The sequence below is a fragment of the Lepisma saccharinum genome, chromosome 8, assembly GCF_977018435.1.
Source record: "Lepisma saccharinum chromosome 8, izLepSacc3.1, whole genome shotgun sequence".
In the NCBI taxonomy this organism is placed as follows: Eukaryota; Metazoa; Arthropoda; class Insecta; order Zygentoma; family Lepismatidae; genus Lepisma; species Lepisma saccharinum.
Genome location: NC_139236.1, coordinates 56,029,304 through 56,057,294, shown reverse-complemented (window position 1 = coordinate 56,057,294; position 27,991 = coordinate 56,029,304). Strand labels below are relative to the sequence as shown.

The following is a 27,991-nucleotide window of genomic DNA, read 5'->3' as shown; positions in this document are numbered from 1 at the left end:
CCAAGGGGGGGGGGGGGGGGTTGGTGGTGATTATAACCCGCCCTTTTGGCCAACATTTCTAAAAGAAAGAATGTCATAGGCAGGAAAATGTGGCAACATGAGGACTGACTACATAAAAAAAAACTACATATAACCCTTCCCTTTCAAAAATCCTGGGCACGCCACTGCTTCCACAGGAGCAAGAAAATCGGGGCAGAAATACTTGGCACCTTTCAGTAATTACAAGATTAGTGATGATACCACAGGGGGCATGAGAAAGGACCGCCCCCACTTTCAAATGAGAAAAAGGCAAAGATAAGTTCCCCATGTACTTTGCACCATGCTGTGATGCATATATAGGGGATCTGGGAGATCATGTGATCAGCACCATGCTCCGGTTGTCTTTACCCCCACATACTCTTCAATTTCTGCCAATTTGGAGGTGACATGATCAGCACCATGCTTGGGCAGCCTTTACCCCCAAGGTTGCCCCAGGTACAAATTCATTTTAGGCTGCGTGAGCTCCAGAGCCGCTTTATGTGGTAGCTTAGTTCACCCGCATTTTAATGGCATTTAGATGTGCACTAAATTTAGCTGCTTTTTCCTGGCCCTGTCACTTTACAACATACGAGTCACATAATCTGCATAAAAGAATCCATTCTCCACCTCACGCAGAAAAATACGTAGGCCTGAACTCTTCCCCCTTCCCCCAAACAATCGATTTTACAAGAATATTTTTCCGTCAGTGAGTAAAATTTCACTCATCTACCCATAGAAAAAAAGAATCAAGTTAGCTTCAGCTTCATTCTGATGATCAAATGACATTAGCATTCCTGAAAAACTTCAGATTAAAAATAATTTACAGTGAAATATATACTAGATCCAATCGTATTTCCTTAGGAATCTAAATGACTTACCATTAGACAAGTGCAGTTCTTGTTCAGTATCGGATAGCGGAGGTTGGCAAACCCTTATTTTTTTTCTATTCTAACGCTGCAGACAAGAAGTAAAGAAGTTTTCACAAACAAGCTTTTCTTTCTCGTTCCTGTGAACTAGGAAGGATTCCGTAAATCTGTGTGGGTAAAGAAGTGAATGATGGTCGAGTCTTGTTCTCAATTTTCCACTCAAGAGTGGGGAGGGCGAACTTTCGTTGTCCAAATTCTAAGGCAGGCATCATTTAGCAAGATTCAGTTTGGCAACAGTGCACTTATTGTCTGATCCCGAGGCAGAAGAATCAGCTTATTGTATCTTTACTGGGAATGCAAGAAGTGCAGTTTTCCCTTCCTGCTGTGTCCTGCCCCCCCCCCCTTTTCACTGAACCATGCCACTTTGCTCCCTCCTCTCGCATGAAAGCCTAACATCTGGAAGTTCGAGTTCGCATGGTGAATGAACCAGCTTCAATAGCAAGAAAACGTCCTATTACTTAACATGGCCTTTTCCTGGGGCCTGACTGGATGAATGTATTAAGCAGGGAAAACGTATAATGCGGGAACGTAAAATCGGGGTTTCACTATATACAGAATAAATTATAATCAATAAATTCCAAAATCTTTAATTTGTTAATGTAACAAAACAAATTTCTGGAAAATTCATTTTTTTATTATTAAAACAGTACTTTATATACAAGTTACATGTTAACATGTTTTATTCATCATCATGTAGTCAGCTTCTGCCTTGGAGTGTCAATTTCATACTCATACTCAATTTCCACACGTTGCTTCTCCCTTCTTGATCTGGCTCTAGCCTTCTTCTCCATGCTTGGTTTCTTTCCTGAAGCTTGGCTGCCTATGACTGCTGCAGCCATATCCTATATTTCAAATAAATCTGTATTAATACTTGATGTTTTGGGATGGAATAGTTCAAGAATAAATTTAAGTTAAAGCTTATTCGAGAAATTGTCTACTTGTATTCTATTACCTGCCGCTTTCAACCTTCATACATAGGTGGTCTGTCCCGAAAATATCAAGCCAATGTTAATATAATGATAACAGTTTGGACGGCCACGATGAGAGTGGACTATAATCCACATGAGTAAATGAAGATGACGTCATTGGCAGCGTCAGCTGGAAGTTAAGATGTGGGTGATTGAGCACATCTAGTGTGTGATCGTCGCATTTGCATTTTTGGCAAAACATCACTTTGTGTAGGCAACTCAGCCACCCTACAGGCTAGATTTGTCACTGCGATTTATGGTTGTTCCGTAACCTTAAATCACCTTTGAAAAGGAAGAGATTGCGGACCGACAATGAGATTCAGGCCAAAACAGTGGAAACGACGCTGGGAGAAGTGTGAGAGATTCCAAGGTGCTTAATTTGAAGGGGACTGCAGGTATGTACAATGTTTCTTGTATTTTGTAGTTTCACTAAATATATAGATTTTTTGAAACTGTAATTTTTGGTATTGTATGGCTTGGAACTTTCAGGACAGATCACATACATACTGTGAAAATTATACAATATCAATTCATGTTCTAAAAACTAAATATTTTAACACGTTTGTTCTTGCTGCTCATTTATTTATTAGGATTAATGTCATGGGGGGAGGGGGTTGAACACTGTGGTTACTGTCACCGAGAACTTAATTTTTGAAAAAAGCTAAAACGTTATGATAGTATATGAAAGACAAGACATTTCTAATAATACAGCAGAATAACTGCTATAACTCAAAAAGCAGTGTCAAATGCAAAGAACAGAAATAGGAAGTTTTCACTTTCTACCACGTAATCCAAAGAAGTCACAATGAACTGCACAACTAATTTTGATCTTTTAGAAGATTCTTATTCATTGAGGTAGGTAAAAGTCGTAACAAAATAGGAGTACTGTGTACTTCAGTGCATTAATAGTGTAGGGGAAAAAAAGGACATGAAATATTAAACAATACTGATATGAAAATTACCAATAACTAATATATATAAAAATGGAAATGTTTATTGAAGAACGTCAATGATTCTTTAACTTCCTTAATTTTATGTGTAACAAGAGACTACAATAGGTTTTGCCTTTGAAAAAGACATCATATTTAAGATATTTACTTTACAAAACCAGAGCATATGAATTATGTTAAATTCATAAATGACAACAAAAATGGTAGAAATTTTGCATCACATTCTAGGCTATTTATTAGGGCTGAGAATATATGGTATTGGTTCAGCCCTACTATTTACAGATACATCGGATCAGTAAAAATATGAGCTGATATTCCTATATTGTCCAATACCACCACAGTACGAATTAATCTTACTCATCCCTACCTCAATATCTGACACATCACTCTCCTGAGCTAACATCTCTGCATCATCCTCAATCTTTGTTTTAAACATCTGAAAAGCACAAGGAAAAGCAATTAAGTCACAAACTCAAAATATGCATATTGGGAGAAACAGGTTTTCAGTATGTTGCAGTATAGATTAGGGATGGCCAAACGGATCCGGATCCGAAAAATCCGGATCCATTCGGATCTGGATCCGGGTCTGAAAGTTTCGGATCTGGATCTGGATCCGAAAGTTCCGGATCTGGATCCGGATCCGAATATTTCGAATCCGGATCCGGGGCCGAAAGTTTCGTATCTCAATCCCATTATAATATTACCACACCTTAAAAAGGTATTATGATCTTCGATTACAAATAAATTTTTCGTTAGTCCTACAAGATTTTTTTCAAGTGTTGTTCCTAAAATACTACGCATCGGCTAACACACTCGTGCACAAAAATAATCTTACTTGCTGAACATAAAATGTCAGAGGTGATTTTGTAAATGCCATTGAAACGAATATGTAGTCATTCGAATGTATTGGAAATGAAAACGCACATAAATGTGAGACATTCCATTCCAGGATGAAACCTTTAACACATATAACAAGATAGAAATGTTATACAAAAATTATACAATTGTTCTACAGTTACAGTTTTACAAATTAAAACATTATAATATATGCAGTGTTATATAATTACAAAGTGTAAGACTAACAAGGGAGGTTATCTAAGTGTCCCCCTCCGATTTCCATGAAACTTGGCAGGCGTGTAGTGGGGCCCAAAGGAAGAATTCAGTGTTTTTTTTGTTTCAGCTAAAAAAACGGTTTTAGGGGACAAAACCCCCTCAAATGTCAAAATGAGGACAAATTGAAGTGAGGATCTGACCCCTGTGTCCCCCTCCGATTTCCATGATACTTGGCAGGAGTGTGTATAAACGGGCCCAAATGAAGAAATACGTGTTTTTTTTTGTTTCGGCTAAAAAACTGTTTTAGGGGGCAACCCCCCCCTCAAATGTCAATATGAGGACAAATTTAAATGGGCATTTGACCTATGTGTCCCCCTCCGATTTCCATGAAACTTGCCAGATGTATAGTGGGGCCTAAAGGAAGAAATACGTGTTTTTTTGTTTCAGCTAAAAAACGGTTTTACAGGGCAAAACCCACTCAATTGTCAAGATGAGGACTAATTGAAGTGGGGATCTGACCCTGTGTTCCCCTCCGATTTCCATGAAACGTGACAGGTGTATAGATGGGCCTAAAGGAAGAAATACGTGTTTTTTTGTTTCAGCTAAAAACTGTTTTAGGGGGCAAAATCCCCTCAAATGTCAAGATGAGGACAAATTGAAGTAAGGATCTGACCCCTGTGTCCCCCTCCGATTTCCATGAAACTTCGCAGGTGCATAGAGGGGCTCAAAGGAAGAAATGCGTGTTTTTTTGTTTTTTTGTTTCAGCAAAAAAAACTGTTTTAGGGGGCAAAACCCACCTCAAATGTCAAGATGAGGACAAATTGACGTGGGGATCATCTGACCCCTGTGTCCCCCTCCGATTCCCATGATTTTTGACAGGTGTATAGAGAGGCCCTATGCCTCCTGTTTCTTCTTATGCCATATTTACGTGGTTTCGGAGTCAGATCCCCACTTCAATTTCTCCTCATCTTGACATTTGAGGGGGGGGGGCTCTATACACCTGCCAAGTTTCATAGAAATCGGAGGGGGAGACTTGGGACCTCCCTTGTAAGTGTATTAATTAATTACAAATTGCGCACGCGCGCACACACACTATATATATGTGTGTATGTATATTATATATATATGTATATTAGCAGGTAACAATATGTTATAAGCACATTCTTACTTTCCAAAGAAGCGCATGTGGGATGGCAAAACGGTCTGAAAGTACCAGATCCGAAAAATTTTAGGATCCGGAACCAACCGGATCCGGATTTCGGACCCGCCAGGATCTGGATCTGGCCATCCCTAGTATAGATTGATAGGTGTGTGAAAACACTAACTCTCTTAAAAGTTATATTATTGTAAGAAGGCAGGCGAGGTTTGCCCAGTGATAATTTAACAGAGGAGGTGTGACTATGTTTCCTCAATTTCATTAAGGATTTCAGTGTCTTTCTACTTTCTGTAAAATGAAGCGCAACACTCACCCTGGACCACCCCCCAGCTCAGGCTTGGTGGTTAACAAGAGTTTGGGTTTCCGAAAAGTATCCTTTAGTGTCTCCGAAAACAACTGTTGTCCCAGAGCATAATCCTAGGGTTTGGTAAAAAGAGGATACTGTTGTTTTCCCATCTTCCTGTACTGTTCTCACCATTGCCATAAGGTTGAAAATCATGGGCTATCTCTTAAAGCATTACAACGCAAAGCAATTTGTCATTTTGAGTGAATTGTGTGATATCTGATGATAGAATGAGATAAAGATTAGGTTAGAGAAGACAAAAAAGCTTTCCTGTATGCATTGCACTGTGGGGGGAGTCTCAACACATTCTAAAGCTCAGCCACACTGGAGGTGATGTGATCAGTATCATGCTCTGGCTGCCTTTACCCTCCCCCTCCTTCATGGCATGAATTGATTAAAGGCTGAGTGAGGCCCAAAGCAGCTCTTTTCCTGGAATATTGTGAGAAAAATTATCACCAGATCACCCACTCCAAGAACTGAACCAGACTGATGACCAGACTCCAAGCACATGCTCTCCCGACCAAGAAAGGTTAACATGTTGCTACGAAAGTTTTAAATCTTAAACTGCACTGCACTTACCATTCAAGAGAATAACATTCAAAAACATTCTAAATAAAGACACAAAAGTAAACTATAAAAACATTTTTATATTATCTCAGAGAGAGACCCTGGAATTTATTTCATCCCTAAATCCTATTTTTCAGGACATTTCAAGTTTTGTGGATGAGTTTCCCAAATTTCCTGACTTTTTCAGATTAGTTAGAACTACCTGTCACTAGGTCATAAAAAAGTTCATATATCTATAATGAATCACTTGGTTGGAAACTATGTAAAAGAGGATTTTATTCATGTGAAAGTGGAGAAACTGCTCACTTCTTGGGTTGGTTGATTTGGTGTCTGCTTTATGCACAGTAAGGCTAATTGTGACTGGACCTACAGTTTAAAGTGGAATCCGAACTGCTATGCGACTCCACCGGATATCGAACCCAGGACCCATTGATTAGAAGGTGATGATGCTACCACTGCGCCATCAGGGAAGCTATCACTTCTTGGGCACGTACCTGCTACCGTTAGAGTATGTGACCAATTTTTATTCATACAATCCACCATCTAACTGTTAGAATTCATTTTAAGTTACAGTACTTGCATAACTTACAGGACACCCTAAATCCGTAACAGTTTCACAGCAAATACCATATGATACTCTTCAAAACCAACACCACTGGCATATCACAAAATTCATTGGGAATCAGCCTTAGCGTTAAATGTTGGACTCCATGTATTGAAACTAGTAGCACCTAAATGTATCTATAGCAGAACACATCTTACCTCTTCATCCGAACTTTCCTCATCACTACCTGCAGGCACGAACTCCACATCATATTCATCTTCATTCTCTAGTTCTTCCTCCAGCTCCTTTTCTATCTCTTCCTGTAAAAAGAGATTTAAAACAATAATTTACAGATAGCAATGAAATGTATTACTAATGTTTTTGGAAACTGACACCATTACTTAACATATGTATGCACAACAAACTTGCTAAACATAATTCATTTCTACCTCAGGAAGATTTTTATTTAATAACATGAAAACTACTTCAATTCTACTAATAAGAGGAAGATTGTAAAGAAAGTAAAGATTGCATTTATCTAACTTTACGTTCAGATAAGCTAATCGAGACTGGATCTACTGTTTCAAGTGGGATCTAAACCACCATAATGTGGCCCCATCAGGAAGTCAAACTTGGGACCACTTGAATTACAAGGCAATAGAATTAACCACACATTTTTCAGGGGACTGGGCTACAGAATTTAAGAAGCAGAAAAATGTAAAATCTGGAAGAAAATGTTAATATTTTATTGAAGTGGGACCAAGAATGTCACAGTGGAATCACTATTTTACATTTTTCAGGGCACCAAACTGTAAAATCGTAAAATCATTTTATAACATTTTGTTATATTGAGACCACCACTAAGAATTTTTAACAAAAAAAATGTAAAATATGGGAACGAGCAAGGGTGATTCCGAAAATAAGTTTCTCATAGTGATATTTTCAGATGTAATATAAGCATGAGGACATTATACCATCTGCAGGTATGAGACTGTCATATGTCTCACTCATTGTCATGTGGTCTCCAGAGGATGACATTGATTGATTGAATTTAAAAAAATTGGGTATGTCAGCACTTAGGCTATTTTGCACCCATCACATTATATAGGGTCCAGCGCATTATCATAACTAAAATATAACTACAGTAATATAACATATCTGTAATGTCGAAGGCTTAAAATATTCTTACTTGGTTAAAAGCTGAAGTTGTAGAGGGGCACTCGGCACACATAAGGACAACACACAGCCCTACAGAGGATTATATTGGCTGTAGGTTCAGATGTCAGAGCCTCGCTAGTCTGCAAAATGCAGTCCAGGGTGTAATTGGGTGCTCTACGTGGAAGGGCCACCCCTTACACCCCCCAGAGGACGACATGCCATGCATCCACAGAAGTAGGCAGAAGAGTGGAATGTCAACACAGTGTATGCCCATTCGACTAGTACTTCAGTCACAATGGTGAACAAACCGAATATTACAGACATGGACAAAAGACAAAGTGACAAGACTGAAAGAGTCGTTTGAAGAATAAGCCAGGTGTGCTTGCTCACTTCTGGTGTTCTGAGAGACCTGACACCATTGGTGGAATCCATGTGGGAAATTTGAGAAAGTGTGTATCATTTTACACGTAATGTATCTGCTTTCCTGAATCAAAAGCCATGTGAATAAAAGAATCACAAAACTTATTTTTGGAAAATCCTTCATAATATCATGGTTCCACTGTAATGGGGGACCACGTTAAATCCAGGAACATCGTTCCGTAAACAGAATAGTCAAAATTATTAGATTTGCTGAAAATAGTGCAATGCTTTTGTGCACATGGACCTTACCTCATCCTCCATTTCAGATTCTACTTCTATCTCATCCTCATCTTCCTCTACTTGTTCCTTCTCCAATGCCTTATCAAATGCTGTTTGAGGGATGTTATAAATGTCGCCATACTAAAAATAAAGAATAGAAGAATTAATCATTTGCTGGAGCATTCACATTTACTCCTGATTTCAGAAATAATTTGATATTGATCTATTTAGGGATGTACCAATGAGACATATTTTAACACATATCAACAGAGAACTGCTACAAAATGGATAGTTATTTCAATTCATAGCATGGGTGAATTCTCTTCATACTCAAATATATAATAATTCAGTGTAACTTTACATACCTGCTGTGAACGATGATAGTGAGTTGCTGAAATTGATGGGGGAAGTAGGGTAAGTGGGTTGGAAGATTGGAAATTGAGCAACATATTACCGGGAATAAGGCCAAAGGGGAGACCAAGATGTCGGTGGAAAGAGTAGATAGTGGAGAGTGTTAGGAGAAAAGACAAGATTGAAACACCGTGGAAAGAGAGAAGTGGTAGATGACCAGGAAAAAATGGAGAGGCTTGACTGCTATGCCAACCCAGCCAGAGGTAGGAAACGGGGAAGGATGATGATGAAGATTAACAGGAAAATAAGAGGTAATCCTGATATTGCCATGTCTTCTGTTCAAAAAAGTTTCCTTCCTTCACAATTGCTTGCGGGTATATAAAACTATATAAACAATCTATCTCTTCAGTTTGTTACTATTTTGCCATTAGGGACTGCGAGAAATATTTCATGAATTTTGACTATCAAAACCACTTTAGCTGATACCACTTTGAACAGATGCCAATACCAATGTCGACACTGATACCGATGATGATGCTTGAAAATTTTAACACTTAAAAATTGTTCAAACTTTTGATTAATATTAGTGGGTGAGTATTCCATTGGCAGAGTTTTACTTCAAAATACCTGTTATGTAGTCAAAAATTAGTTTTTCACACAAAATAAATGGAACCTGAATTTTACATCATTTTCCAGGACAATTAGATTCCCCAAAAGTGTCGCATGACATTTTTTGCAGACCCTGCGAAAAGTATCAGCTGGTATTGGCTGATATGTCTTGGAATCGGTATCAGCTCAGTTCTACCACCTTTTATTATCTAGATCTTAAAGGAACTCGTACTAAATTTGTTATTATAAAAAAAGGCAAATATTCTAATGTAGAAACAAATCTGTATGCACACGTACCACACCCTCTTTCAACCTTTCCATGATCTGCTTCTCAATAGCCGTATCAAGTCTAGCAGCTACAAGGGCCTTTTCTTCCCTCCGCTTCTCTCTTCGGTCGATCTTGCTCTGTATTGGTACCAATTTCTTCCTGTAGAACAAAAAGAAAAACTTTTATTTTAAAACAAGTTAAGAAGTGCTAACAATGCGCCAAAATTGTTAAACATATTTGAACATCCAACAAAATGTACCATATACTTGTGAACTTAGTCAAATCAGTTACTTTGTAAATTTTGGAAATCCAGGTGAAGGCATCAACTGCAGAATTTTGCATGTGAATAGTTTCCACACTTACAGTCTATTCTGCCAGAAGTAAAATACAATCAGGGCTCCCATTACTTTTGTAAAAACAAAATGCCCTGTCTTTTTCAGAAACATTTATCCAAATTTCCAGACCAATCTATAATGATTTATGTCTGCAATTTTGCATCCACTGTAACAAATTAAGTTTAGTCAACTGTGTTGAAAATTAAATGTTTATATGTATTTCAAGTCAAATGAAAATCTTAAAAGTCCGATAAAAATTGTATGGCAGACTGTATATAGCTCAAATTTACATGAGGTATCAACTGTTCTTTTCAAAATGACCTCAAAGCTGCAACACTAATCAAGTGAGCTTCAAAATGCCAGTTTTTGTTATTTTAAAGATGGCACCTCCTGTACACACTTGCACCAGTGAAGAGGAGTGACTGCACATGGAGCCAAAAGACTTCTTCTTCTTAAGGTATACAAGCACTAACTCAAAGTTGAAAATATATGTACGAGGTTTATTTTTTAATTAGGGCTCGTTTTGAAATAAAACAAAAACATGCAAAGCAAGAAATTTAATTACTTCTGTGGCTGTTCATATGTACATTCAGTTACCTCTCAATGTCGTTCCCATAGTTGTTGAGACACTTGTCGTAGCGGTAGATGAACTTTGTAGACCTTCACCAAAGAAATCTGCCGCCAGGTCAGACAGCCAATCCATCACGGTCTGTTTGGCTCCATCGGCGCTGTTGAATCGCTTCCCAGCGAGGAAAGTCTTCAAGTGGAGGAATAGGTGATAATCGCTAGGGGCGAGATCCAGACTGTACGGAGGGTGGTCCATCCGCTTCCAGCCAAATGAGTCAATGAGCGACTGTGTGGCCTTGCATTGTCGTGCAGCAACATGATACTGGAAGACAGCATTCCTTGTCATTTATTCTGTATTACTCGGTGAAGTTTCTTGAGTGTGTTGCAATACACGGCTGCATTAACTGTTTGTCCATTCGGCAGAAACTCAATCAGAAGCACCCCGAACCTGTCCCAGAAGATGGTGAGCATGAGTTTCTTGGTGGAGGTCGCTTGCTTGAACTTCGCTCTTGTTAAGGGATGATGTGTGGCGCCATTTCTTGGATTGTTGTTTTGTTTTGCGGGTGTAGAGGGACACAAATGACTCGTCCCCAGTGACTATTAGCTCAACAGTTTGTCACCTTCACTTTGGTACCATGTTGAAAAAGACAATGCCCTTGCCATTCGCTTACTCTTGTGTTTCTCTGTGAGCATTTTGCGCACCCACCGACCACACAGGTTTCTGAAATTCTAATTCTCCACTAAAATTGTGTACAGTAGGCTACAGAACATGAAACTTGAGGAAAAAAATAGGACAGCGTTGACACTGTCAAACGGCGACTGGCTCATATCACGCTATCAACATCATGCACCAATGAGTTCGTTATGATTCAGGGGCATCCTGATTGTGGATCGTCATGAACATTCGTACGACCAGCCTTAAACAGACATACCCACATACGCACCTTGCCTTCAACAATGGCATTCTCACCATACACTTCACGTAACTGATGATAAATGTCTGCCACTTTCACATTTTTCGCTGTCAAAAACCTGATCACTGATCGTATCTCACACTAGGCAGGATTTTCAATCACCTACACCACTTCCATTGTCCACCACAAACACACCAAGCGTTTCACAACATGCAAATGGCATCTGTTTACATGCAAGACATGTTGGTAACTAACGCACATGCGCAAAACACCAAGCACGCAGTGTTGCCAATGAAAGTGCAAAACAGCCCATAATTAAAAAATAAACCTCTTAGATCAGCCATAGGTCTGTGCACATTTGTGCAACCCTACACACAGAAATGTAATAGCTAAGAAATAAAAACAAATTAAGGTTTTCATTTGCAATATCCTCCCCACCTCTCCTCTTCCATATTTTGAACACGAAGCACTGAAAGATGCTTCCAAATAACCTTCCTGTTTCTACAGATATGTGGATGACACGTTCGTCATTTGACCACATGGACGACCGGCATTACATAGTCTCTTGGACTTCCTTAAGAAACGGCACTCAAACATCCAGTTCACCATGGAGAGAGAAGAAGATGGCTGCCTCCCATTCCTGGACATCCTAATCCGCCGCAAACCAGATGACACCCTTGGACATAGTGTGTACAGAAAACCCACCCATACTGATCTGTACCTAAATGCCAATAGCTTCCACCACAAAGCACAACACCTCGCCGTTCTGAACACACTAGCCCACAGAGCAGTAACCGTTTCGGACCAGGAGAATCTACAATCAGAATTCACTCACCTCAGAACCAGTCTACAGCAGAATGGGTACCACATCAGAGATATGAACAGGGCGATCAACAAGGCAGTTTCATCTCAGTAGAGAACAAGCATGGACAACAGTGTGGTCCTTACAAGGGCTGATTATTCACAGCCCAGGGAAGCCGAACATGAGGACAAGGCCTTTACAAGAACCGATACTGCACCGCACACCCCATCTACCAGTAGCAACACAGGACAGGAACGCCAAGCTGTAACAGTTTTACCATTCGTTTGCCACACCTCCGGGAAGTTAAGCAGAATTCTAGCCAGGCACGGGGGTGAAGACCATTCACAGGCCGCCTCTGAAAACCCAAGGCCCTACTCCATTCAGTCAAAGACAACCTAGAACTCCACATTCCAGGAGTCTACAGAATACCATGTGAGTGTGGGACACCATACATTGGTCAAACGAGATGCACTATTGAGCAGCGACGGAATGAACATCAACGTAATATCGGTTTATTCCAACCGGAAAAGTCAGGACTCACGGAACAGAGTATCACCGAGGGACACAGGATTTTACTTGCCGACACCAAAATAATAGCCAAATGTGCTGGTTACTGGGACCGAGGGGTAAAGGAAGCCATAGCCATTTCACAGGAAAGCACCAATCTCAACAGGGACATGGGACTCCAGCTCAGTCATGCCTGGAACCCACTCCTCCGTAAAAACAAGACACCACCCAATGAGAACACCAAGATCCAGAGGGAACCAATAGGAATACAGAGTCCAAACTCAGCCACATTATAGTCATATATATAAACCCACACTGGTCTCCAATTTTACATTCCCTGAAGATGAGAGCAATGTATGGCCTCGAAATGTTGGAAGCCAAATCCAATTTAACCTGGCTGGTAACCCGAGAACACCTGTTCGAATCACGTCTCCAGGAAAGCTACAATTCCGAGGTATTGAATTATTATAGGCTTCTCAGCCATGCAAACACCCATGCTGAGACGATTACAATCCCTCCTCCATACCTACCAACAATAAAAACATGGCTCCTAGGTTCAGTAAGGCTATTATGTTAAAATTTCACCCTTGTCATTTTCAAATGCCTGTATCCCACCCTACCCATATTTCAAGTTTTTATTTGCTTTTTGTAGATAAAATACATTCCCCTTTTGAACTTCACACACACATTGGAATAACCACTAACCACCACCCTAGCAACAGACTCTAGGAACATGAATTATTTTCATGAGATTACATAGAAATAGTAACACTTAAAATACTCACTGCCTGCGAAGTTTTAGCTTTCTCATTCGTATAAGGTACTGCGTGACTTTCACAAATCTTTGCTTGCATTTCTGTTTTATGAAGCCAGGCCAATACAGAAGGTTCTTATTGATCTGTTGAATCGCTTTCTCGAAATTCCTAGATAATTTTACTCTCTCCCATGTCTTTGAAGGGAATGCTGACCTGTACAAGAAATTTTGAAGTATTATACACTTGAGTAGGGCTGAACCATAGTGATACTTATTATTATTATTCAGAATAGTTATAAATATTAAGAATTGCATTGTATACCATTTGAATCTGGCAGAGGTATTTGTATAAATATACACACATTCACATATGATATAACAACTTAACTTTTATTCGATAGAAGCCTCCTGTCTGGAGGTTTTTAAGCATGTACTTTTCAAATGCCCACTGTTGCACAAAAAAAAATCATAGGAGTAAACTTATTTACCGTAGACAAGTAGGGTTTCGTGTTTTTCTCAAAGAATCTCCCTCTTGTGGGATGGTAAATTTTAATATCCAGTTCCCAAAAAACACAAATTAGAAGAAATTGAAATTTTACAAAGAAAAATGATATTTGAAGAGCTCTTCTCCCCCCCCAAATAAACACATGTAAATAAAAAAAATCTAAAATACAGTAGTACTCTTTGTGTCCTATAACCATTTGAAGTTTTTAATTGGATTATGCAATACTAAAAGAAAACATGATAGGTGCCAACTTTAGGCTAGCAGTCGGCTACGTAAATATTATTCTTGTAGGTACTGTGCAGAGACAGTTGCACACCCTTTTCCTCAGTGTACTAAATAAGGGTTAAACAGTGATGGACAAAAGTTTAAACAAATATTTTTTTCCAGGAAAATTTCTAGGGTTTTCTTCAAAAGTCTAAAAAAAGTTAAAGTTTCTCAAAGTGATATTTTGTGATAAGTACAAGGATATATAGTCATTGCTAGAAGAATAGACTAGATTTAGGGGATAACTGACAACACAACTTTTTTGCTGTCACATAATACTTAATTAGTTTTTTTATGATAAACTATGGGACAATTTTCAACTACACTTAGTACAATTGTAGGTGTATATAGCAGGGCTAAACTTTGAATTTCTCCATCCCTTCAGTTTGATGTGGGGGCGACAGGAGTTCCCAAAAAAAATATTTCTTGATTAAATTACTTCTTCTTCCTCCTCTAATTTGACCTTTAATGAGATGGAATGTAAAAATTGTATCTGCCATTTCATCCAAACTAAAACTCGCTTTAATAAATAGTTTTCTTTCCATAAATTAAAAAAAAAAAATCCACGGATTTCAAAAATCAATGTTTTACTACAATCATAGACATGCTTAAGGATTTACAGCTGCTGGGATCATTGCTGTCCTAGCCAACCTCTAAAGGTTAAATGGAAATATCACACCTTATTGTCAAAGATCAATGAAAATTGCACAATTCTTACGATATTGGAATCCTAGTGTTAGTCCTGTTACCACATTAAGGACATCTGGACTTGCGAGATATTTCACAATAATAAAATACCTTTTGGAGAAATGTTTAAAAAGAAATACAGAATAAAAACTATATATTTGTTGAGAGAGAGCTGAATTTATTCATTTTTTTTTTTTTTTTTTTGGTGTGAGGGAACTTGGGTTTTTACAGCACGTGAAATTTTGACACCCCTACACCTTTCAACAAGCACAGTTAGAAGAAAAAAGTGAATATAGCACAAGAATTTCTGTTTGGAATTTTCTTTTACAATGTTTCTTCTATCAAATGATTTTCAACTTCTCACGATTGAAGTTTCAAAATAGTAATACATTCTAGATTTTTCTTATTTAATTCGGTTTATTTTAAGGGGGAGGGGGTAGAACAATTTTGGTGCAAATTTTGTCATCTTCCAATTGTGCTTGATGGGAACAGGTTTTCAAAATGTGCTTTATCACAAGGGTATGATTATATCTTGTAAAAGAACACCATCAACTTCAACAGTCGATAGCAAATATTTGTCCTCCAACTTTCTTCTTTTTTTTTTTACTTTACTGCACATCTGAAAAGACTGTGCTTGAAAATCTCCTTTCCGGAGAGACTTTACAGCATAAAAATGTCCTGTCCACTAAATAAAGGTTAACCAATTTAATGCCAACATTATTACTCTCAAGTTATAACAGAAATTATATTTAAATTTTGAGACTGAGACATTCCATTGATATTTACTTGAGAATATAAGCCTGAAATTAATTTCTATAAATTTAGTGTCTATAGAATACAATTGTGTTCATATTTTCTTTACCTGATGAGTTTGTGTTGTGTATGTACACTGTGAGCAATAAATACATTCATAAACATATAACAGTATTCAAAAACACATACGATGAAACACATGCATGAGGGAACACATTATTCTAAACATTCATGCATACTAAAGAATTTCATTTTTAAAATCAATGACACTGTGTTGATAATGTATCTTCATTTATGCACAATTATTATAACAAACAATATGTACTGTAAATTTAACAAATGTTCTATGGTTTAAGGTTAAAAAATATATAATATTACTTTGCTTTAAAGTTTAAAAAAACATACCTGCTGCAGAAGAAAATTTGCAAGTATAAAAAGGCATGTAACATTTCTACCACTAGAAAGATGGGTTAAAAAAAACTGTACTACAGTATATCCTTACCTTTCTGTTGTTTTCATTAGCAAATATATGATCCCTTTCTCTTCCCGGATGGTAGCATACTGACTGTTGGCAAGTGGACAAGATGACCTACTGCAAAACCCTGTCAAGTTGTATTCATTCCGGCAAAATCTTTGGCTCTTGGTCCTGGAAATTAAAATTCTACATAGAAACAGCACCATTTTCACTAACAGAAGATATTCAAGTTTCACAAAACATCAACACACAATTCACGGCACAAGTTGTATATGCTATCCAATGTTATTAAATTATACAAATTTGCAGGACACCTAGTAATATTTGATTGGTCAGTAAAACTGACCTGCAGTCATGCTGAAATCTGATTTTGTATTGTATAAAGGTTGAACCGAGGTTAAGTCCTTGCAACCTGAAGTCAAAGTTAACCTGTGAATTTTCTCTCACAGCTGACTTGAACTTAGGTACCGAATATTTGCAATAATAAAGAAGGACCAAGCATGCACAGAAAGGTGAACAATAAAAAAAAAATTTTGTCCTCTTTTGAAATAGTACAGGGTGGGTCAGAAAAACCTGATGATTTTAAAAATGATATAACACAGTAACTAAAAAGAGTTTGTCGTTATTTATGTGCTAGCCTTACAGAAATATGATGCCATTATTATTGAAAAAAAAATGATTTATACCAACATTAAGTGCAGAAAATCATAACTTTCAAATGGCATTTTTTAACAATGTAATGTTGAACGTGTTAACAATTCAGCATCATAATGTAACAAACCACTACTACTTTCGAGACCAACCATTTGCTGTGCAGGACAATTTAACAAGTATATCATGTCAACTATTTTTAGGCTGGCAGCCAAGTGGAACTATTTTGCCAGTTTCCATGGCAAAGAGGCAGTATATGGCCTAGGTAGGACAGTAGTTTCAACACAGAAAATGAGTCTTTTGGCTACATTGAAAGTAACTTGACGGATATAAGTATCTTTAAGTAGGTAAAGAAATTTGGAAGAGAAGGTACAGTTTTTGGACAAAATATGGGAGAAAGTTATGAGTATAAATAATATTACGGCATGGATGTACGCAGGATTTTTTCCAGGGGGGGGGGGGGGGCAAGAGACATATTTACCTTCATAATAGTGATGCCCACTCAAAAAAAACACCATTTCAGTCTGAAATTATCATGTTTCTTCCAACTACCTAGGTAATTTATAATAATTAACATAAATTACTGGTACTGGGACTGAAATGGAATTGTGTGAAATATACAATTTTTAGATGGACATTCATTTTCCAAGGGGGGGGGGGGCATCATTCATGTATTCAAGGTTGCTACTTTCAATCCCATATTGACCACAAGGGCCTACTTGTTTCCAACATAGCCACCACTCAAGGACATATTTAGGGGGAGTACAGGGGGTCCGAACCCTCCCCCCTGAAAGACTTACAAAGTACTATAATAAAATAATGAAAATGTACTTTTTAGCATTTATGTACTATAATTGATGGTTATTTATTTCCTATGAACCTGTAAGACAAGGATTATTACATTGGGATCATACTGCTTTGAACGACAGTACCAAAGAATATTTATGCACACTACTTCTTATGAAAATATGCATAAAATATTAATCAGGAACATCATTTTTATTATTATTCAATAAATATTCAATTCTTTATCTATTTGACATTAATTTCCTTGTTTTTATACAAATTTGGCGATCTTAAGTACACACAAACTAGATAATAAATATATGCTGTTTTATTTATATTCTTATACCATCTTCTTAAGTATTCATGTAATAATAAAAATGCAATATTAATGAATTTACATGTTTTAATTAATATTTATTTGAATTATTATTATTAATAATAATATATCTGGGACACTTGGTTCGGACCCCCCCCCCAAATATATTTCTAGGTATGTGCCTGCCACCACTCTAATGACAAGGATAAAGAATTTAAACAGGACTTGCCTATCCATGTAAGAAGGAAACCTACTAGGAAGTTATAATTCTACACACTCGGAGGATACTGATTAAAGGATACTGACTGTGAGTGAATGCAAAACCCCACCTCCTTCTACAGTCTGATATTGCTTCAAAGTTAATTTTCCATGGCAGGCAATCAACCCTCCCCTCCACTCTGGTTTTCTTGTGAATGATGTTTGTTTTACAAAATTCATCACCTGGTAAGCAAGTTTACCAACATCTGATACAATGGCTCAAGCAAACAGACTGTAATATAGTTTGCACTATTTAAAGGAAAACCAAATGTTTGTTAAACAGTCACTGCCTTGCCTTGTGTTCAATACGACTAAAAATTTTCCTGACCAAATCATTACAAAAAAAAGTTGATTAACAATGCAATTTTGTCATACTAAATTTTAATGGTCTTACATTTATCATTTATCAAAATGAAAACAAATCCCTAATCTTTTAGATTAAACAGATATATTTCAAGACCATAGCACTCATTACAGTAATGTATTTTTTACCAAAAAGTTTTAAATATGAAAGAGCACAATGAACACCTTTGATTTGTAAATGTTTAATGGATATGTAAATTAAAGGAAGTCTCTTTACGAGCTTTTCATTCACAGAATTTCTTAACTTTCACGAAACATTTCTCATTTCTGTATCACCCATTACAGTATATGCTTTATTTGTTGTTGTTCACTTTAGTTAAGATATGACTAAGATTGTGATACCACAAAAATGTTTCTTAAATATAAACAAAGTACCTGTCCTGTACCTTGATTCTGTCAAGATCTGTATGGATGTTTTACAGTTTTGAACTACGTGAATGTAACATCCACTACAATGCAATAGCACTTTTACACAAATACGGGCATGAGTACATACTTGAAAGCCAGTAAAGGAAAAACTCTTATGATCCATTTCAGTGCCTTCAATACTTACGAAACTTTGAATGAACAAAATGAGTTGTTGATGATACTCCATACAACCTAAAAAAAAAAAGAAAACATACTCTATAAACTTTCTATTAATTACCGTTATCTTCAATATTATTAGCACACAATTTATGGTATAAATGTTACGTACACCTTGAGAGACCAATGATAGATACTATATTCAATCCTGAAAGTCATGCATCTCATGTAAACCCTTGCTGGGAAATTTTTGTGTCTCACCAGCAGAAAGTATTAGTATCAGTAGCTGGTGTGTTTCATAGACAAAGGAAGTTTAATTCTGCTACATTTATAGTGTCACACACGAAACACATTTTTTACGAATGTTTTTCGTGCATCCAGGGTACGTCATCACAAGGGCTCGGATTTTTAGGTGCTAAAAATCAGAAAAATATTTATTTTTTTATGTGCTCAAAATATGGAAAATATTTACATTTTATGTAGTTAAACATGGAAAATATGCATGCTTAAAACAGCTCTACTCAACAGATGAAATTAGCATGTTTTAGTTAATAATGGTGAATTACAATACTGTCATCATTAAATTGACCATCACAAAGGACTGACGATTGTCCTGAAACAGAGCCATACTGCGAAAATGTTCATTCCACGTCACACGAAGTCAACCTCGCATACTTAAGGCATGATATTTCACTCACACTTAAATATCCAATAATTTTTACCTGTTCACCGTCCAATACATTTGAAATGTTACACATCATTTTAAAGACAGAATTATTTTTGCCATGGCATACTGGAATTTTCTGAGAAGCAATTGTATTGTGCCTTTGGTACATTATGTTTACAGAAATTTTTCCCTCTGTAAGATGCAAAAATAAGTACAGCGACTATAAAAAAATTGACATTTGATTTCTTTTTGGGATATTTTTTTAAAAAATAAGAGAATTTAAGTAGATATGAAATTTTATGTGGAATTTCTGTGACAAAACATGCATTTTATGCATTTATGAGCGAATATTAAGAAATGTGTATTTACATAAAAAAAATTCGAAAATATGTTGTGTTAAATAAAATTTGGTATGTAGGCTCCAGTTACCATGATCAGAATTTGTAATTCACTCACGAGGTCATATCTACTCGCAGAAAAAAATATTTATTTACCTAAAAATCCGAGCCCTAGTCATCACTAGAGCCCGGGACTTTATGTTATAACTAGGGCCTGGACTATATGCTATATAAAACTTAAAATATGTATGTAATTATGTCATAAAAATTGAAAAATATGTCATAAATTCAAAATATCAGAAAAATGCAGAAATATTCCCAGTAAAGCCAAAAATATGCACAACCTTACTTTCAAATTTCTTCTTATATGGGAAGTCAGTATCTTCCAGGGAAGATTGACTAGGGTGGGGGTGAGGTATTAAATGAAGTCAGAATTCCTTTAACCGAAGAATATGGTGGGGAAATACTGAATGAAAATATCATGAGGTTCACTGCAACTATCCTAAGTTTCATTTACCATTATATCAGGTTTACACCTTTGTGGAAACTAAAGCATAATTGGCAGCTTGCTACAGCTCTGGTAAACCTAGGCAATCAAAACACAAACACAATACTTTTAGGCCAATTTCAACTACATATAGGGTGTTTCATAAAGTGTGGAGTTTTTAAATCGCTTGTCAATTTTTTGTTTGAAGGTTGGCTACACTGTTCTTATCATTTTCGTAATCTCTGATCACTCCGATTATTACTTGAGCAATTTCTTGGCATTTGTTCAGCTTAGTTGCCATGGAGCGGTTCACTATCGAGCAACGCGTTGTTATCTTGAAAATACTTAACAGAAATATGCACACACAGTTCGTAATCTTCGTATGATCTTCGGACGTAACAATGCCCCCACTGTAACAACAGTTAGGAGGTTGGTGAAGAAATTCGAGATATCCGGGTCAGTTGCACCCATAAATCTGCCTGGGTGAAAACGTAGTCGACGCACAGATGAAAACATTGCAGTAGTGCAAGACAGTGTGAATGTTAGCCCCGCGAAGTCACTTTGCTGTCGTTCACAACAGTTGGGGATATCGGTATTCTCAGTACAACGAATACTGAAAGAAGACCTTCATATGCACCCTTACAAGAAGGGTCAGTTGACGCAAGAGATCAAAGCAACCGATCATGCGAAACGAAGCAATATGCCATATGGACATATGCCAGACATAATTTTTCACTTTTAAATTGCATACGGGCATATGCTGGGCACTTTTCACTTATTAAATCGTAGTGAATGTGTAAAATAATAAAAATAAAAAAGTAAACTTTCATGCTATTTTGGCTGAGTTATTGCATTTTCAAAAACTGCGCACTTTATGAAACACCCTTTAGAATCTGAAAAAAAAAAAGCCTGCAATTTTTTTTTGTCAGGACATGTTACACTCAATATCATTTCCATTCCACAATGCACATATTATCTTGTGGCAGCAATCAATACATACAAACAATATTTTAGGGGGGTTTTAAGTATATAATAAAAATAATCCTGTGTGTAACAGCACATGAAGGGCCATGGCTTACCTACTGGCTGCCGGTCTCAAACTCACGCTTTCATTCGTCACCTCTAAGCGTGGAGATCTTCGACCAGGATTGGAATAGTTGGGGGGTCAGCCCAACGTATACCCAGCCATTGTAGTAGGTCTACGCGACCGGATTACGCTTACTCATTTGAAGCTCCCCAATTTCCTCACGATGGTGGGTTGCCACCGGCCCTATACACAGGCCGAAAATTCCCAGAGACTGAACCCAGGATCGAACCCATGCCGTCCCGCAGCTGCCGTCCAATGCAAGGTGCCATAGACTGCACGGCCACGGAGGAGGACATTTTTAGTATATAGAATTTGAAAATCAGCCTACAAAATTTTTGCCAGAACAAATTACACTAAATACGTTTCCGTTCCACAATGCACTTACAATCTTGGTGCAGAAGTTCCTGTTCATGGCATTCTATTTACTCGCACTGCTACACACCAGGGTTGGCCCGGGTGGGCCCAGCCCAGTTTTCCCCACGTGGGTTTTTTCAGAAAAAACAACTTTGAAAAAACCCACTCAAAATATGTTTTTTTTTCTTTCAGAAAATGTTGTAAATTATTGCTTTAAATAATCGTGAGATTCTAGAATTGTCAACAGTTTGAGAAAACTTATAAAGTAAAGGCATAGCCAAGCTTATAATACTCAAAATAATTAATGTGGTACAAGTCACAGTGGGTTTTTCAGGATATTTTTTTCAAATCATGCTAGAAATAGACTTTTAACAAGAAATAATACGAACATATATCCAAAAAAAAAATAAAAAATAAAAAGGGTCTTGTCACGTGCCAGTTTCACACGACACAATGAATGTTGCAAGGAGGAATGGTTTCTCGGAATCGACAAGAGATGGCAGCACGCTATGTAAAGAGGAGTGAAGAAAATTATAAAAAACTTAAAGCGGAGAAGAGGGATGATATATATTATAGTAAATTGAGAAACATATAAAAGAAGAGTTCAAATACTATAATAGAAGTAAATAGAATGATGTATATAGCAAATTAAAATAATTAAGAATATAGCCGCATACGAAACGTTTAGGAAAGTTATTAAGTAAGCGAGTACTCAAGTAAATACAATGCATACATATACTTTCACATTTTTACCACTTTTGACATTTTCAGACTACAATTTCGAGCTTTGTGCATCAAACTTTCAGGAGCATTGTGACAATACTTGCACTGTAAATTTACAGTAACATTATTGAAACATAATGAACTATTTAGGAGGAGCATGGGTGGGGTGGATAGGCAAAGAAAGACAAGTCATCTATTTAGTGACCATGCTAGAAAACTTTGCAGACTGCAATGGTATTGCATGTGAGTGAAATTGAACAATATGTTTCAAGATTGTGAATGAAAAACTGATTTTCCTCATGTTGCATGTATGCTCTATACCATGCTCTCTTTTACCCCAAAACTGTGTCTACAATGCATTTTCGGAGTATAAGGAACTAAACTCAGTCATTGTAGATAATCCGTCAGTCTGCAATGTTGCAGTAAAACTTTTAAAATTATATTTCATAGTTTAGGAGAAAAGTGGTGGTAAAATTACAAACATACATTTTGCCATAAATGTTAAGCTTTTGAGTTGCAATTTTTAGAGTTACAAGATAACTTAAAGGATTGTTGTCATGTTGTATTTGAGAAAAAATTGTCACCATGTTCTGTCTTACGCAAGCCAAAAAAGCAGGAACAATAATTACTCTTCATGTCAAATATTGAAATTATTTTCGTGAAAACAGCAAAACACCACCTTGAAGAATCCTTCGCAATGCATAATAGGTAAGTACGAAAGTTAAAATGACAAAATAAATGAGTGAGAGGTGTTGGGACAATATTGAAGTAGTAATGATTTTATAATCGTTTTCGTGTTCAAAATAGATATTCCTAAGTGGAAAAAAATAGATATTCCTAAGTGGAAAAGGGGTGCGGGTGTTTGTTCCAGCCTTGAGAAGGGCTGCTTATGCCAATTATCCTAGCCGAGAGTGTGTTGAATACTACATTTAATGTAGATACTAAAATTGGCCGGTACTTACATTTTATACATAATCCAACAGGAATAACAACTAATCGTACGGGTTCTTAATTATTTGGGTATAATTACAGAATACCGGGAGTATCTCCGATTGCTTTCAAATTTGGTATACTCACTAATTTTGACCTCAAAATCATGAATCTGCAGTTAAAAATTGGCAGTCACGTCTAGAAAATGAGAAATACCATGCATGCATTACTGCTATGATTGTCGATATTAATGGTCCCCATGTTTGATGATGTGAACAAGTGAAGTTCACTATCCGTTGCATGGAGCATTGCTTTACATGTGACAATATGGCATCTTCAGTAAATTTGGAAAATATACTTGCCGCACGAATCATTACTTGCTGCACGAATCATTCACGTAAGGTTAGGTTAGGCAAGCATAGTTACAATTCTGGGTATTCATAAACATAGTTTTTGAACGCTTCTTACTTACTTACTTATTTCACATTTTCTAGATGTGACCGCCAATTTTTAACTGCAGATTTGTGATTAGGATGCCAAAATTAGTGAGTATGGCAAATTTGAAAGCAATCACAGATACTCCCGGTATCCTGTAATTGCTCCATTTGAAATAGGTGCTTTGTAATATAGGTTCAAACTGAGATATGTATTGTGTTATCATACTTCTGTGGTAACTTCCACGCCTATCTTCTGAGTGGCTTTTAAAAGCTTTTTAGTATTATTATTGGTAAAACTTTGGTATGGTCCCAACACCTCTCACTCATTTAGGCCAAAGTTCCTTTTTTTGTCTTTCCATTTCATCATGCTACGAATGCAATTTTTACATGGTTTGATTTCGATGTATGTCTGTTAACACATACTGCAGAGTTTTAGCGATTACTTAAGGTTTTGTTCAACATATGCTTTCGTGGTTAGGTTAGGTTTCGTTCCCTTAGCATTAAAATAACTCCCTAAATGCATTCTACTAAGGTTTTGATTTATTTCTACATTCATTCCCATGCTTCTATGATATTTACTGTCACTTGTCGACTGAGAATTTCTTGTCCATGAGAAGTGAGTAAGATAATTTTCAAGTTGTTTTTATTCAACATAAATAACTTTCCTTCGAGTCCAAACAGTGCTCATTACTTTAAGGAAGGTTCAAATTTCTTGTGACAATGATTTCCAAAATTCTACAATAATTAGTCTTTGTGCTAGGAGAAATCATAAAACAATCGGAACCGTAACCCTCGTTTATTTTGTCATTTCTAACATTCGTACTTAGCTATTCTGCATTGCGAAAGATTCTTCAAGGTGGTATTTTGCTCTTTTCACAAAAATAATTTCAATTTGTGACATGAGGAGTAATCATGGTTCTTCGTTTTTTCGTCACTTCCGTAACACAATATGGTGAGACAGCTTGACTAGCATGGTAGATCATCAGTGGACAGTGTTTCCAACCTTGTCAACTGAAAAATCCCCACGAACCATTCACGAATAGCTCCAATTCATGGGAATAGCACCAAGAACCATGCACGGAAAGCCCCAATTGATGAATAGCCCCACGAATCATGCACGGAAAGCCCCACGAATCATGCACGGATAGCCCCAAAAACCATGCACGGCAAGGTTAGGTTAGGCAAACAGTTAAAATTGTCACCTTCTTGCAAAAAAAAAAAAAACGGCGTGGTTGGAAACACTTGACAGGGAGTTTCGTCAACAATTGTTTGCAACATTTGGTTCACGTAGTGCAAGCAAATGAAAGCAAGGCTAGACTCTAGTTTACGTCCTTCTTGCCCGTTTACAAAACCGTGCTAGCAGACAGCCATCGCTCCGGCATCCGTAAGGTAAGTAAGTTTTTCTTTTTACATTTCTGTCACTATCCATTCACGGGAACGAGGTATGCCTACGAGGTTAGGTTAGGTTCCATTAGCACTCATTTCACCCCTAAATATGTGCTTCATCATCGAAAAATGTCCTCAGTACGTTCAATCACGCATATCCGGACAACATCGGTTTTTCTCGATTTTCTCCTCCAGGAAATTATTCCACGCCTTGGGATTTACTTTCTTGAATTCCTTATAAAATAACCTTTCCAACGATATATGACTCGTATTCCTTAGGAAAAGTACGTAAACTAGAGTCTTAACGAAACCAACAGCAATTGTGCGTCGGAGAGATATTTCTGTTGAAAAATACATGATTTCCCGGTGAAATAGATTCCACGATGAAAGAAAATACCTCCACGAACTTGTAAATGCTACAGAAACTCATTTCTGTAAGTAGTGTCTTGTGTAAAAATGAAAAAATCCGTTGGAACCGTATCGAAGTTTTACCTTATTATTAACATATAAAACGAAATTAGAATTATTTCCTTCCTTGATAATCTCATAAATTGGACATCTTAAATACGGAAGACGTGAACAGAAGGCTATCAGCCTGAAACGAATCGTTATATCTCAACGATTTAATATAAACATATACTTACGTCGTCGTGTTGCATTTTGCCTCCCTTACTCCTCCTCTATTACTAAATAACACAGGAAGTATTTAAAAAACTTAAATTCTTTGTATACACTTCAAAACACATATATTTAATCCCTGCTTCAAACACCATGCTTTCCTGACATGGGTGTCCTGTCTGGGTATGACTTATCCCACGTAAGTCAAACACCTTCTTCGTATTTCATCTTCTGACGCTGGGGCGGAATGCTTTCGTGGTTAGGTTAGGTTTGATAGGTTTAAATCTTTAAGCATAAATACACTACAATTAGCCTAACAATTATAGCATTTAACCTGACGTCAGAGAACGAAGCACAGCGCTTCAAAGAGAAGGTGTTTTGATTACGTGCGATAAATTAGACCCGGGATGTCCAAGTCAATTTTGTTAGTCTTTTGTTTATAAAAAAAAGAACAGCTGTCAGTGTTGCCCTAGAAACGCATTTCCCCTTTTGAGCTGTATATACAGGGTGTCCCAATAAAATTTAGTTTAGTTTTAAATTTACACATACTTTGAGTTTGAATATGGCTGACGCGACGTGACTTCATTAGCATGAGCACAGACAATGTGAGGTTTGGTTAGATAGAAGAATAAGAATTAAAAGTGTTGTGGTACTAATTCCAACCTTATTATAAAGTCGGTGTTTTAGATGCAGTTCATTTTCAAAATAAAATGACCGAGTCTGTTGCCACGCGCGTGTTAGCAGTAAGAATAAGTGTCAAATTTGCTCCTGCCACGGAATTCATCTGCTAAGAGGATGTTACAAATCTTTAGAACAGATGAAGACGAGAAAAATGCAAGTTTATGACTAGTGGGAATGAATGTACAGGTAATTTAGAACATTTTTTTTAGTTGGCTTTTAGCGATATTATTTTAATGCTAACAGAACCTAACCTAAATACGAGAGCATTTAGGTTTATTAATAGAAGAATGCTAAGGGACCTAATCATAAAACATTTTTGTGTAAGTAATCGCTAAAACTTCACAGTATGTGTTACAGACGTAATTGCATACATAGTATGATGAAATGAGGACTAAAAGAGGTAAACGTTGTAAGTGCCAAAAGCGAAAGTGTTGGGAAATCGCATTGTTCCTCACATCAGCCCGTAAGAACGTTCACACTAATGACATCTTTACACGCCCTTTGAAATACTTAGAGGGCTACCAGCCACATTTCACGTTTACCACATTATAAAGCACTGCACATTTCACAGTTTAACGTGGAAAACGGTGTTTGAATTATTGTGCCACTTACAGCGTTTACCAATTTTAGTCTTCAAATCACAATAAAACAAAGACCACGCGCATGTCTCTTTTGAGGTTACAGCAGAAAAAGAACGTGGCAGCAGACACTACCAAATAAAATAGAACAGAATATACATAATTTTCTTTGTCAACGCCTGTTTTGAAGCTGATGACCATTCTGGTCCAGGCAGTGCTGGAAACGCAAAGCAATGGAATCGCGACCTCCCCGATGGCGTAGAGGTAACGTTGTCGCCTTGTAATCAAGGGGCCACCTTATTAGTCTTTCCACCATGCGCTCGGGTCCCACGACCCAAAGTCTTTCGAATCTTCTATCCCTGCCTGAGAAGGTCCCTACATAACTGCGCTTTGTACCAACTCCCCCGGTCGCAGATTTCTGTGACGTCATTGCGGAATCACTTTCCTTCCTTTGTCAGCCGTTTTATATGGAAATGGAAGCTCATTGGAGGCAGCTGTGCTTTTAATTGGTATACAGACCTATATGTATGCAATTGTTATAGAGTGCTTGCCTGGAACGTCGGTGGAGACACATAGTGGTTCGGATTCCAGTTTAAACTGTAGGTCCAGTCCCGATTAGCCTTTCTGTGCACAAAGTAGACTTAAAAGAAAACTCATAGCATAGAACTTCGGATTTAGAGGGAGGGTAAGCGG

The 27,991-nt window shown here is 37.2% G+C and overlaps 1 protein-coding gene across 1 annotated transcript; it reads right to left on the bottom strand.

Moving 5' to 3' along the window:
• Nucleotides 1-1,562: 1,562 nt before the first annotated feature.
• Nucleotides 1,563-26,246, bottom strand: Rbm13 (RNA-binding motif protein 13). Its single transcript, XM_083127490.1, has 9 exons — nucleotides 26,066-26,246; nucleotides 19,041-19,087; nucleotides 16,141-16,284; nucleotides 13,461-13,643; nucleotides 9,580-9,709; nucleotides 8,353-8,463; nucleotides 6,744-6,845; nucleotides 3,230-3,298; nucleotides 1,563-1,786 (listed from the first exon to the last, which is right to left on the bottom strand). Exons 1-9 carry the CDS (start codon nucleotides 26,078-26,080, stop codon nucleotides 1,634-1,636), a joined length of 954 nt encoding a protein of 317 aa, XP_082983616.1. The 5' UTR covers nucleotides 26,081-26,246; the 3' UTR covers nucleotides 1,563-1,633.
• Between the last annotated feature and the right edge of the window lie 1,745 nt (nucleotides 26,247-27,991).